Source organism: Phyllopteryx taeniolatus, chromosome 13 (genome assembly GCF_024500385.1).
Source record: "Phyllopteryx taeniolatus isolate TA_2022b chromosome 13, UOR_Ptae_1.2, whole genome shotgun sequence".
Lineage (NCBI taxonomy): Eukaryota > Metazoa > Chordata > Actinopteri > Syngnathiformes > Syngnathidae > Phyllopteryx > Phyllopteryx taeniolatus.
Genome location: NC_084514.1, coordinates 24,269,521 through 24,284,132, shown reverse-complemented (window position 1 = coordinate 24,284,132; position 14,612 = coordinate 24,269,521). Strand labels below are relative to the sequence as shown.

Sequence of the window (14,612 nt, the reverse complement as noted above, 5' to 3'; positions counted from 1 at the left end):
GCATTGTGTACCAGATAACTAGCAACCCTTTTTTGCTCAGTGACTGTTTTTCTCAATGTGTTTGTGTCTCAAAAGCTTTCTCTGTCAATTGACTGTCTGTTGTCGTACTAGAGCGGCTCCAATTACCGGAGACAAATTCTGTGTGTGTTTTTTGGACATGCTTGGCAAATAAAGATGATTCTGATTCTGATAACTTGTTCAAAACTCCCCTGTGCTGCCTTAGTCAAGGAGATCAGTGTTCTTTCGCAGTAAGGCCCTCATCGGTTCCACCACGCTGGCGTAGTTGGGCATAAACTTAAACCCCGGAACGAATGTAAAGAAGCTGCATCGGCAGGTGCGGGGGCATTCAGTATTGCTGTGAAATGGGAGTCATTAGGCTCTGAGCCATCAGGTGACAGTCTGAAACCCAGGAAGTCCAGGGCAGTCTGCCGGAAAAGGCGTTTTTCTGTATTCAATTTCAAACCTGCCTCCTGAATGCGGTAAAGAACAGCCTGCAGGTTGGGCGACCCGTGAAGATCCATAGACAATTGATAACAAAGCCCTCCTGTAGGCCACCACCTTATCGTGGTGGAGGGGTTTGTGTGTCCCAATGAGCCTAGGAGCTAAGTTGTTTGGGGCTTCACGCCCCTGGTAGGGTCACCCATGGCAAAAAGGACCTGAATGAGGGACCAGACAAAGCACGGCTAAAAGACTCCAATGATGAAAAACAGAAGTGGATCGAGGTTTTCCTTGCCCGGAGGCCGGTCACCGGGGGCCTCCTCTGTCGCCAGGCCTGGAGGTGGGGCTCAAAGGCGAGCGCCTGTTGGCCGGGCACAGCCCGAAAGGGTAACATGGATCCCCCTTCCCATGGGCTCACCACCTGTGGGAGGGGCCAAAGGGGTCGGGTGCAGTGCGAGCTGGGCGGTGGCCAAAGGCAGGGGCCTTGGCGAGCCGATCCCCGGCTACAGAAGCTGGCTCGAGGGACGTGGAATGTCACCTCTCTGGCAGGGAAGGAGCCCGAGCTGGTGTGTGAGGTCGAGAAGTTCCGACTAGATATAGTCGGACTGGCCTCTACACACGGCTTGGGCTCTGGTACCGGTCCTCTCGCGAGGGGTTGGACTCTCTTCCACTTTGGAGTTGCCCACGGTGAGAGGCGCCGAGCAGGTGTGAGTATTCTTATTGCCCCCCGGCTCTGCGCCTATACGTTGGGGTTCACCCCGATGGACGAGAGGGTAGCCTCCCTCCGCCTTCGGGTGGGGGGACGGGTCCTGATTGTTGTTTGTGCCTATGCACCAAACAGCAGTTAAGAGTACCCACCATTTTTGGAGTACTTGGAGGGGATGCTGGGGAGCACTCCCACTGGGGACTCCATCGTTCTGCTGGGGGACTTCAATGCTCACATGGGCAACGACAGTGAGACTTGGAAGGGCGTGATTGGGAGGAACGGCCACCCCGATCAGAACCCGAGTGGTGTTCTGTTATTGGACTTCTGTGCTCATCACGGGTTGTCCATAATGAACACCATGTTCACGCATAAAGGTGTCCACATGTGCACTTGGCACCAGGACACCCTAGGTCGCAGTCCGATGATCGACTTTGTGGTCGTGTCATCGGCCTTGCGGCCGCATGTCTTGGACACTTGGGTGACGAGAGGGACGGAGCTGTCACCTGATCACCACCTGGTGGTGAGTTGGCTCCGATGGTGGGGGAAGATGCCGGTCCGACGTGGCAGGCCCAAACGTATTGTGAGGGTCTGCTGGGAACGTCTGTCAGAATTCCCTCTCAGAAGGAGTTTCAACTCCCACCTCCGACAGAACTTTGCTCATGGGATGCGGAGGACATCGAGTCTGAGTGGACCATGTTCCGCGCCTCCATTGCTGAGGCAGCCGACCGGAGCTGTGGCCGTAAGGCGGTGCCTGTCGTGGTGGCAATCCCCGGACCCGTTGATGGACACCAACGGTGAGGGATGCCGTCAAGCTGAAGAAGGAGTCCTGTCAGGCCTTTTTGGCCTGTGGGACTCCTGAGGCAGCTGATGGGTACCGGCTGGCCAAGCGGAATTCAGCTTTGGTGGTCGCTGAAGCAAAAACTCGAGTATGGGGGGAGTTCGGTGAGGCCATGGAGAAAAACTTCCGGATGGCTTAGAGGAAATTCTGGTCCACAATCCAGCGTCTCAAGAGGGGGGAGCTGTGCACCATCAACACTGTGTCTATACACTGGGGATAGGGCGCTGCTGACCTCGACTCGGGACGTTGTGAGTCGGTGGGGAGAATACTTAGAAGGCCTCCTCATTACCACCGACACACCTTCATGAGGAAGCAGAGTCTGGGTTATCTGAGGCGGGCTCTTCTATCTCTGGGGTTGAGGTCACAGAGGTGGTTAAAAAGCACCTCGGTGGCAAGGCCCCGGGGGTGGATGAGATTTGCCCGGAGTTCCTAAAGGCTCTGGATGTTGTGGGGCTGTCCTGGTTGACACGCATGGACAACAGTGACAGTGCCTCTGGATTGGCAGACTGGGGTGGTGGTCCCCCTTTTTAAGAAGGGGTACTGGAGGGTGTGTTCAAACTACAGGGGGATCACACTCCTCAGCCTCCCTGGTAAGGTCTATTCAGGGGTGCTGGAGAGGAGGGTCCGTCAGGACGTCAAATCTCAAATTCAGAAGGAGAAGTGTGGTTTTCGTCCTGGCCGTGGAACACTGGACCAGCTCTACACCCTCCGCAGGGTCCTCGAGGGTGCATGGGAGTTCACCAGTTTACATGTATTTTGTGGACTTGGAGAAGGCGTTCAACCGTGTCCCTCGGGGAGTCCTCTGGTTGGTGCTTCGGGAATATGGTTTGCCGAACCCCCTGATACGGGCTGTTCGGTCCCTGTACGACCGGAGTCAGAGTTCGGTCCGCATATCCGGCAGTAAATCGGACTCGTTTCCGGTGAGGGTTGAACTCCGCCAAGGCTGCCCTTTGTCACCGATTCTGCTCATAAATTTTATGGACAGAATTTCAAGGCGCAGCCGAGGCGTAGAGGGGGTCCGGTTTGGTAGCCTCAGTATTGCAGCTCTGCTTTTTGCAGATGATGTGGTTCTGTTGGCTTCATCAATCCGTGATTTCCAAATCTCACTGGAGCAGTTTGCAGCCAAGTGTGAAGCGGCTGGGATGAGAATCAGCACCACCATATCTGAGACCATGCTCCTCAGTCGGAAAAGGGTGGCATGTCCTCTCCGGGTCGGGGATGAAATCCTGCCCCAAGTGGAGGAGTTCAAGTATCTTGGGGTCTTGTTCACAAGTGAGGGAAGAATGGAACGGGAGATCGACAGGCAGATCAGTGCAGCGTCTGCAGTGATGCAGACTTTGTATTGGTCCGTTGTGGTAAAGAAGGAGCTAAGCCGAAAGGCGAAGCTCTCAATTTACCAGTCGATCTATGTTCCTACCCTCATCTATGGTCACGAGCTGTGGGTCGTGACCGAAAGAACAAGATCGAGGCTACAAGCGGCAGAAATTAGTTTCCTCCGCAGGGTGTCTTTCCCTTAGAGATAGGGTGAGAAGCTCGGTTATCCGGGAGGATCTCAGAGTAGAGCCACTGCTCCTCCACATCGAGAGGAGCCAGATGATGTGGTTGGGACATCTGATTAGGATGCCTCCCGGACGCCTCCCTGGTAAGGTGTTCCGGGCACGTCCCACCGGGAAGAGACCCTGGGGACGATCCAGGACACACTGGAGAGACTACGTCTTTCGGCTGGCGTGCGAACGCCTCGGGATCCCCCCAGAAGAGCTGGATGAAGTGGCTGGGGAGAGGGAAGTCTGGGCGTCCCTGCTAACGCTACTGCCCCCGCGACCCGTCCTCGGATAAGGGGGAGAAAATGGATCTATGGATGGATGGATGGATGGATGGATAACAGTTTTTCACAATTGCAGAACATGCATGTCTTCTCATCTATTTGGTCACGTAGGATTTTATTTTCCATCGTACCAAACCCGCATGTCCTTGCGAGCTCCCATAGCGCTACCAAATAGCGCAAGTGTGAAAAGTGTCTGTAAAGCCAGCACGGATCCATCATATATGTCGGCAGTAAGTGGCAAAGTATTATAGTATATAGTCTCTGTCCTTCTCTTCCCAAACAGTGGATTAGGAGGACTTGTTTCCTTTCAGCAAAAAAGACAAACTCACCAATTGCAAACAGGTAGTTTTCAAGCAACTTTCTCCAAGCGTCAAACGCTACTGTCGGTTCACCCGGGCACTCCAGGAATGCAGAAGCCAACCAGAACCATCTCCCATTTTCATTTATTTTATCCTCGTAGCCACTTGTCATGTTAGTGCAAAGATTAAACACAAAGACCCAAGTGTTCAGCGATCGATGTCCTTTACTTCCTCCTCATCGTCATACAGACAGGTACGTCACTCCTCCCCTTCTCTTCTTCCCCACTCTACCACCCCCTAGCGGACAGATGCCACAAGCATATTATGGAACACAACAGTCCTCCTATCTGAAAAGTATTGCCAGTTTTGTATAAAGTACCTGAAAGTGATACTTGAGTAAAATTCCCTTCCCTCTGTCCTTCAAAACATAATAAAAATAATATTGAATCACAAACAAGGAGCCAAACATGTATTGCCTACGTCATGTTGAAGCGACGGATCTGTTCTTTTGTTGTAATGCTGAATTCAAGCCTAATGGAGCGCCAAAAGGTACATATAATAGCTTTAAGTATCAAGTCATTTTCTAATATTAAATTAAGTATTGTAATCAGGAGTAAACGTATTTACAAAAAGGGACTGGTTAAAATTGTGATTGTTTTTATTTGTATTTGGTTCTGCGTGTTGGCTAGTTAGTCTGGCCATCACGTGACCCTGGAATCTACTAGCCTCAAGCCAGGAGGAGCGACAGAAAGAGAGTGAGAGAGAGAGAGAGAGAGAGATTATCGATGTGCTGCGTCTCATTATCATTATCCCCTTCACATTAATCCTATCACACAAATGATTTAACACAAAACATGGACTTACCACCCAAGCCAGGTCTCAGCCTGTTGTCATAGCCATCTAGGAGACTGTCCAGGATCTTAGTGAACGTTGTGATGTCTTTGCGTGTTGCATCAGCTTTGGACCTATCATTGACAATTTTTATCATATTAGAAACAGTATTATAGAAGACAACATTCGATGATGGTAAGTGGTAAAAGTAAAACCAGTAGGAGTAGCGTGTGTGTGTGTGTGTGTGTGTGGAGGGGTTTGGGGGGGGTTCACCCCCATTAAAACACAGAGGTATTAATGCATTCTTATATCTCCATTCGCATTGATGACTAACGCTCTCCTTTTTTGTCTTCCTTAAACAAGAATAAGCAACTTTCAACTACAATTCAGCAGCCTATCTGCTGTTAAGGACCAGAAAGAGAAAGGACAATAGGTTGGTTTTAGAGGCCCTGCATTGGGTCCCTGTGTTTTTCAGGAACAATTATAAAGACCTACCAATAGACCAAAACAAATTGACAGGGGGCTAAGCAGAGCAGGCAAAGATTCTATTGCCCCTTAAAACGGATGTACTTGAATTAATATAATGCTCTAATATCATTACATTAGTGGCATAAAAAAGCAACATCAATGATGCTATCGTTTATTGTGATAGTTACTAGGAAAATATACCGTCCTAAAAATTTTTTTATCGTGACAGGCCTCGGTGTCTGTCCTAGGACTATCTGATTTAGAGAGGAAATAGAAAAAAAACGATTGACAACTTCTTCGTGAAGGATTTTACGTTCACGCCTGATTCGTCCGAAAGTCAGAACCAACGCTGTGAGACGGAGCACTTAAAGCACCAACGCTTTTGAGTCAGTTACCTGTCTTGTGGAATTGTGCTTCAAATAAAGAACGTTATGTTGATCAGATTGCAAGTTAATCATTTACCAGTCATAGAGTTGGCACTGGGTCATGAAACCTCTTTGCCAGCCAAAAAACAGTATAAAAAATTCCTAGCCTCACTTGTGTGTAGTTAGCCACAACATCACGTGTGTTTAAGTGAGACTAAACCTTAAACCACACTTAAGGCTTCTTTATACTCGCGCGGACGGCAACCGCGCTGACGTCACTGCGGCTGTCCCACGCGTAGTTTTCCTTTATACTCGAGCGCAATCCACGTGCGCAGTTTTGAAAATGTACTGCAGTTCACCTCCAAGTCGGGGATGTCGCTACAACTGGTATTGGCGAGGACACCACAGGGTGGAGTTTCCTCTGCATTTTTTGGGCCATTTCCGGTAGCCGTTTTTACTTTCCTTTCCGTAACAAGGAACAAAGCAACAACAATGGCGACCGTGAAACACTGTCTGCTAGAACAAATGGACCTAGATGGCCAGATGATACGTTTAATTTTAACGCCTCTCGCGCGAAGATAGCTGGGATAGGCTCCAGCATAAGCGGTACAGAAAATGGATGGAGATTCACATCAGCTACCCAGCCAGCTGTCATATCTCACATGGGAATGTCTTTGGATAACACAAACAATGGCTTGCAGCTTTTAGCAAGGTTACACATTTTAGAGAGGTTACACTAGAGTTGTGGAATAAAGGTACACACAATAAAAGAATACATTTAATCCTATAAAGGTTCATAAGTAATTTTGTCAATTCAGTTTGCTGAAAGTGTTGGAGACAGACCTTCACCTGTCAATCAAATACATTGGCTCTTATACTGTCTGCTCATGTCTGAATAACATGTGCCACTGTGGTAATGGTTAATTAACAATCAACTTTCCTACGTGTCTGTTATGTGGGTACCCACACACAACAATTTCGAGCAAGGCGCTGACTTGCTAGCTCGTGAGCTCACGGGCTAGCGAACATAATAAGCAGTTAACTTTCCCTTCAGTGTCTCTGTTGTGTGGATCTACGCGCGGCGCATGGAGCAAGGCTGTGGAGTATTGGATGGAGCCAACGCCGGTCCTCTAGCAGCTATTATGTAGCAGGCTACTTCACAGTGGAGCTGTCCAACTCATCTGCGTGAGGTGCGCGTGGGCCACCACAACTGAGTCCAAATAACACACAACACTTCAGGGAAGATGCATTTTTCAGGTTGTAGGCATAGCGTGATGGAAATGGGCCAAGTTATTGTTACTAAGAAATTCCGGTAATAGCCTTGGACAGCGCTCGTCACATATATTGGGGGTGGGCCAACTCACGCTCTTCCCTGATGACATCAGCGCAACCCTGTTTTAGCCAAGCCCAAAATATCTGGCCAGCTGAGATGGTGAAAGAGTTTTAAGATTCTGTATATCTCAATTATCCAGTACCAAATTGTTATCAGTCTTTGCACGTTTTCAGCACTTACCGTCAAAGATATTTAATGTATTTAGAAACCAAACTCGAAAATTACTTTAGTGTGAGTTTAAGGTTGTTTCATTTATTTATAAAATGGTTTATGGTTTTGGCAGCTCCTATCTAACGGACCTTCTTTTATCATATGAACCCTCACTGACCCTCAGGTCCTCCGATACTGGCCTTTTAGAAATACCCAGAGTCAGGTCTAAGACCCACGACGAGGCATCGTTACAAGTCTACAGCCCTCGACGGTAGAATAGCCTGCCTTGGTCTCAATCATCCTTGTGCGGCTCTGTGTCTGCCGTTTTGATCTGCTTGCAGCTTCTACTGCTGACAGGCCTCCATGATGGTGCTTCTTCACTCCATTCTGTGCTCAGCCATGTCTCAAAAGCTATGTTATTTACAGTATTTAATCATCTTATTAAGCTGTAACTACTTTTACACACAGGTGTTGGGTGTCCTAGGGGCTCAAAGCCTGCGAGTGGGTGGGAGGGATGTGTCATGGGTGTGTGTTCCGGTTTTTGTCTTCCCCCTGTTTCACACACACCTGCTCCTGTGAGTATCTTCACCACTTGTGCCTCGTTCATCCTAATTACCCCTTGTATTTAACCTCGTGTCTCATTCCCTCTCGTCGCCAGTTCGTTGAACCTTGTCATCGTGTTCCAGCATTCCTTGTTTCCACGTCACAGCCGCAATTCCGCCGCGTGTCATTCATGGGCTTTTTTCGTAAAGACTATGGAGCAAATTTTTCAATTTTCCACACCAGATCGTGAGGCAGCTCGCTCCCTTGTCACCTTACAACAAGGCAAGCGCAGGGTGTCAGATTACGCGATTGAGTTTCGCATTCCAGCAGCTGGGAGTCATTGGAAAAATCGGGCGCTACTCGATGCCTTTTTTCAAGGACTATCCCCCGCCGTCAAGGACCATTTAGTCCCGCGAGACCTGCCGACCGACTTGGACACTCTCATCGCTCTCGTCGTAAAAATCAACAAGAGGCTTTTGGATCGCGAGCTGGATGGAGATCGGCGGACTTGGAGGACGAGCCTCGGTGACCAGCCAAACCAAGGCAGATCCCCTGTTTCCGGTCTCAACCCACTGGCCAGCATCCCCACGGATGAACCCATGCAACTGTGAAGGTTCCGTCTCTCCCCTGAGGAACGTCAAGGCCGGCTGAGGGAAGGGCGGTGCTTCTACTGCGGTCAGTTGGGTCATTCTGTGAGCAACTGTCACGTCAAGTGAGTGAGTCTAAATTTCATTAAGGAAGACCCTACCCGGGTTCTTCCTAAAGTGACACTATCCTCTCCAGATCAAGAAATTCACACACCTGTATTTATTGACTCTGAACCTGACTTGTCTCAAGTGCCCACCTGTTACCATGACATTAAACACGTTTTTTCCAAGTCCAAGGCCAAATCCCTTCCACCCCACAGACCTTATGACTGTGCTGTTGACTTGCTGCCTGGAACCACACCCCCAGGAGGGAGGTTGTTCTCTCTTTCAGGGCCGGAACACAAGGCCATGAAGGAGTATGTGGAAGAATCACTGGCAGCCGGAATCATTCGCCCATCTTCATCCCCTGCGGGAGCAGGATTTTTTGTGTGTCGATGCCGTTATTAATTGGCCTACTCCCACGTCACGCAAAGATGTACAAAGGTTCTTAGGGTTCGCTAACTAAAAATGTATCAGAAATTTCAGTTCTATAGCCTCTCCTTTGCATGATCTTACCTCGCCACACAGACCTTTTGGATGGAACCCGCTTTGTCAGGCAGCTTTTCAGAAACTTAAATCGAGCTTTACCTCCGCTCCCAGCCTTACTTTACCAGATCTCAAACAGCAGTTTGTGGTAGAAGTCGATGCGTCTGATGCCGGAATAGGAGCAGTGCTCTCCCAGAAATCTCTCAAAGATGGTAAATTACATCCTTGTGCTTTTCTCTCCAAAAAACTGACCCCAGCTGAGAGAAATTATGACATTGGTGACCGTGAACTGCTGGCAGTCAAGGTGGCTTTGATGGAGTGGAGGCACTGGCTAGACGGGTCACAGACTCCGTTTTTAGTATGGACAGATCACAAGAACCTTGAGTATATTAAATCTGCTAAAAGACTAAATGCGAGGCAAGCTAGATGGGCTCTGTTCTTCACTAGATTTTATTTCATGTTATCCTACCGACCTGGTTCTAAAAATGGTAAGCCAGATGCTTTGTCACGTATTTTTTGCGAAGAGAATTCTTTGTCCGAATCTAAGACTATTTTGCCCAAGTCATGTTTCATTTCCGCTTTTGTTTGGGACGTTGAAACTGTGGTTAAAGAGGCTCTGAAAAACACTCTTAGCCCTGAAGATTGCCCTGAAAACAGGCTTTATGTGGTTCCGACCTTAAGGGGAAGAGTCACCCACTGGGCTCACACGAACCGTACTGTATGCCACCCAGGCATTGCCAAAACGCAATCAGTGGTCGAACAGCGCTTTTGGCGGCCTAATGTTAGGAGGGATGTTATCGATTACGTCAATGCTTGCCAGGTATGTGCTGTTAACAAGCCCTCTCGTCAACGTCCTTCTGGGGAGTTACGACCCCTACCAATACCTTGGTCAGACATTTCCGTCGACTTTGTGACAGGATTACCGGCCTCGAAAGGAAATACCACAATTCTCACCGTTGTTGACAGGTTCTCTAAAATGGCTCACTTCATTGCACTCCCGAAACTCCCCTCAGCTAAAGATACTGCAGAGTTAATGATCAATCAGGTATTTAAATTCCATGGTTTCCCCAAGAATGTGGTGTCTGATAGGGGTCCCCAATTCATTTCGCAATTTTGGAAGGAGTTTTGCAATCTCATAGGTGCTACCGTCAGTCTGTCATCTGGGTTTCACCCTGAAACCAACGGCCAAACCGAGAGGCTGAACCAGGACCTGGAGACTGGGCTCCGATGTCTCGCTTCACAGGAGCCGCGATCCTGGTCTCAGAAACTGGTTTGGGTCGAATTCTCCCACAATTCCCTCCCCTCTGCATCCACTGGTCTATCACCTTTTCACATTGTGCATGGTTACCAACCATCTCTGTTTCCTGCCATAGCCCCAGAGTCCACAGTTCCAGCGGCATTGACCTTGGTGAGACGCTGCAGGAGGACCTGGGAGCGAGCCTGCCAGATGCTGCTGCGCCAGGGACGGTCCTACAAAGCCGCTGCTGACCGTCGGAGGACACCGGCCCCGAACTACAAAGTGGGTCAGCGAGTTTGGCTCTCGACCAAACATATTCCACTACGGGCGGAGTCCAAGAAGCTCGCTCCCAGGTTCATTGGGCCCTTCCCCATCACAAAGATCATCAACCCTGTCACCATGAAGCTTAGGCTCCCAAGGTCGATGCGGGTCCACCCTGCTTTTCACGTCAGCCTACTCAAGCCAGCCCGGGAGTCCCCTCTGGTCCCGCCTTCCAGGGCCCCTCCTCCCCCCCGGTTTGTGGATGGGGGCCCTGTCTTCTCTGTGAAGCGGCTGTTGTCGTCTCGTCGGAGGGGGGTTTCAATATCTGGTGGACTGGGAGGCCTACGGGCCTGAGGAACGTTCATGGGTGCCGTCTGCGTTTATCATGGATGACTCGCTCATTCCACGTCACAGACTCACAGTAAGACTTGACCCTCATGTTTTTGGATACTGTTGCCTTTCTTGGATTGCCTGCCTGTGTACCGACCTATGCCCGTATATTAAACCTCTCTTTTTGGAAACTGTCCATTTGTTTTGGAGTCGTGCATTTTTGGGTCCTATCCTCTGTTCCGTTCATGACAGGATGTGTTTGTGCCTTAGCTGGGGTTGGCTCCAGCATGCCCGCGACCCTAGTGAGGATAAGCGGTACGGGAAATTAATGAATAAATGATTGATTAAAGTGCGTGTGTGTGTTTTTTTTTTTTCCACTACAAACTATACCTTTAAAGCACTTGTGTCAAACTGGTGGCCCGGGGTCCAAATCCGGCCCTCCACATCATTTTATGTGGCACGCGAAAGCAAATCAAAATCGCTAATTGCTTTCTGGTGTAATACCATTGAGATATTTGCAAGCATTTTTTTGTTACCCATCCCCCTTTGAAAAGAAATAGTAATAGTTGACAAACATGTTTTTATAGGCTTCTGATTTCAAAACTGGTTATTCATCAATGTGTTGTGGATACTGTAATTACAGTATATGAGGTAATGTTTCATTTATATGGGTCCATAATCGTAGCTGCGATGTGGCCCGTGACAAGAATGAGTTTGATACCCCTACTTTAAAGTTTCCACACTTGGTTGTCTCAATTTTATTTTTTCATAGCTATGATTTTATTTATTTATTGCAATTTTAACTTCTTTTTGTGACAATAACAAAGACAAATGTGGCAATTAAAATTTAACAGTGGGCGTGATATTTTAACTGGGTTTTGCAGCCATTAAGGGCAGACCCTAGACCCCACCTTCCTTTTCCAGGTCCACAAATAGACCTATATTCCCTCACTATAAAATTCAAGTGTCGAGGGTATAAAACTAGTAGCCTACGTTGGAGGGTACCACGTCAATGACGACTGTTGTACCCCCTAAAGGTGCAAATGCCCTGCCTGGTGTCCTGAACTGTGGCAAGAGCTATTTTGAGCTACTTGTATTTTACACATCATCAAGATCATCCGCTGTGACATATAGTCGATGGCTCACCTCCTTTGCGTCAACAACGAAACAGAAAACCGCGCGCACGTTTCCCCGCTGTCAATATAATCTTTAAAAAAAACAAAAAAAAACACTATACGTAACTTACCGTGTGTGCAGTGCGATCATGGAGACCAAGGCTGTCATGAAGTAAGAGCGCCATCGTCCTCTCATCGTTAAAGCCTGTGTGTGACAGTGGGGACACGCTTTCAAAAACCATAAACGTGGAAATGATTATCCATGACCGCAATCGTTAAGTCAGTTCAGGAGCCAAAAAACGGATTTAAGTTAAAACTACACGTTGTGCTCACAATCCACGTTTCGTGTGTCGTGCGTGGAGCTGTATTGTAGTTGCCTACCTGAAATGCGACAGGTGTCCGCTGCTACTGCTGTTGAGAGAAACTGGAGGGCGAAATGTCTGAACACAGACGACCAAGCATCGGGAATAAAACGAATCAGAAGAAGAGTGAGAGCCGTCAGTGTGGCTTTATTCTAACTGAGAATCCTCGTGGCTCGTCCACGAGCAACCTGAGTGCAAGATGAGCAGAGTGCTGAGCTCTTCAATAAATAGTGAGCAGGACAGCACGGCTCCCTTGATTCCGTCATCACGGATGTGCGAATTACCAATGGCTCGATACTTCTTTCTTTCTGATCAATATATTCACGTCTGTAGCAACATAGAACTGAAAAGATATTTATGAAGAGGGCAGCATAAAAGACAATAATTTGAACAGTCTGGTTTTAGTTTCCCGTTTTAACGTGATCGATTTAATGCTAAATCCACAAAAATGACCCTGAGCCTGATGGTTTCGCCTTTTTGCTGTTAAGTCTTTTTCAGTGGGTTTTGGGGGTCAATTTAGAATATGGTCAAACCTTTACCCCAATAAGCACTATTTAGTCACCCGCGCCCTTCTTTTATGCTGTATATCCTAGGCATTTCTAGCCCGTTTTAGGGGGTGTTGAAGCACCCCTAAAATGAATACAGGCACCCTAAAATTTGAGCGATAAAAAAGTTTAAACTAAAAGTTCTTTTTAAACAACCAAGAAAAGTGTAAAACCATACATAATGGGTTGAAATTTAATATTTTGACAACACCTTGGTTTAGTCCAGAAAAGGCCCCTCTCACAGGTACTTCTGTTTGACCCAGTTTTGTATCCGCTTTGTTCATATATGGCTTAGACTGTCCCCTTTCCTCTGATCGCTTCCCTCCGTGTAGAAGACCCACTTGTGAGAGCACTCGTGGTTGTTATGTTGACAGGGCTGGCTCGGGAGCAGAGAGGTAGGCGGAGATCTTCGCTAGTGATGTAGATAATCTCGAAAAATTTGTATGACCTGATTGCAGGCCTCTTGGCAGAAAAACGTCTGGAACTCAGGAATGTGTGGCGATTCTAATTAATATTTCACATGTTTACTGAGGCACCATAGGGCCAATATTACATCCCAAATACTAGAATAAGTTGGTTTGGTAAAATATGACACCTTTATGTCTCCAAAGTGTTCTGTAAATTGACTGTCTGTTGACAAATTCCTTGTGTGTTTTGGACATACTTGGCAAATAAAGATGATTCTGATTCTGATTCTGATTCTGATTCTGATTCTTTAAGAAAAGCTTAGGCTGGACAAACAGTATGACAAACAATACACAAATTAGGCCTTCGATCATGAATAACCTGGGCAGATCTATCAAAACAGTAGCCAGGTACTGTGGTTGCAAACAAGTAATCTGATACACCCATAATGAAGACATAACCTTCTAGTCATATAGGTTGTACAGACACGAGACAGGTCACTCTAGTACAATGGACAGTCACACCAAACACAAGGCACTGAAATGCAATATTTGGATATGTCATATCGTAATTGTAAGGACTAAGTGTTTACAGACACTGACCTCTTGAAGCAGCAATGCAGTCCCCTGCTGATACTGATGACTGTTAGTACATTGGACAGCACATTTCCAGGCTTTGTTAGAGCCAATCTGTTGTCAAGGGGTCACAGAGTGGATTCAGGCGTCAACTGTAAATGCTTAGTCACAGTCATACTGACCTGAATATAAATACAGAGCACGCACATTCTTGTGATTGCGTGCATGTGCATTTGTGTGAGGGCGACCTCATCTATGGGCTGAAGTATGTACCACCAGGAATTGAATTTGAATTTACGAACTGAATTTGAAAAACATAATTTGAATTTGTATTAACTGGACTCCAATAAACTTGAATGTAAGAATGTTTTACCCGCAATGAAATTTCTAATTATATATTTTCACATGGCAGCACGGTGGCCGAATGGTTAGAGCGTCAGCGTCAATCCCCGGCCCCGCCTGTGTGGAGTTTGCATGTTCTCCCCGTGCCTGTGTGGGTTTTCTCCGGGCACTCCGGTTTCCTCCCACATCCCAAAAACATGCATTAATTGGAGACTCTAAATTGCCCGTAGGTGTGAATGTGAGTGCGAATGGTTGTTTGTTTGTATGTGCCCTGCGATTGGCTGGCAACCAGTTCAGGGTGTACCCCGCCTCCTGCCCGATGACAGCTGGGATAGGCTCCAGCACGCCCGCGACCCTAGTGAGGAGAAGCGGGTCAGAAAATGGATGGATGGATATTTTCACATTCAGTTTGATCATTTCAGATTCAGTTCGACAAATTCAATTTCAAATTAGCTGTGACAGACATCCGGGA

The 14,612-nt window shown here is 47.7% G+C and overlaps 1 protein-coding gene across 2 annotated transcripts in view; it reads right to left on the bottom strand.

Moving 5' to 3' along the window:
- gabra2a (gamma-aminobutyric acid type A receptor subunit alpha2a) overlaps window positions 1-12,548 on the bottom strand; it is an 80,662-nt gene extending 68,114 nt beyond the window's left edge. For both annotated transcript variants that reach the window (XM_061795807.1, XM_061795808.1), the window contains exons 1-3: window positions 12,293-12,548; window positions 12,043-12,116; window positions 4,971-5,071 (exon numbers count right to left, since the gene is read on the bottom strand). In XM_061795807.1, coding sequence (XP_061651791.1) covers window positions 4,971-5,071; window positions 12,043-12,107 — 166 coding nt within the window. In that variant the 5' untranslated portion in view covers window positions 12,108-12,116; window positions 12,293-12,548. The remainder of the gene's footprint in view (window positions 1-4,970; window positions 5,072-12,042; window positions 12,117-12,292) is intronic.
- Window positions 12,549-14,612: the final 2,064 nt, after the last annotated feature.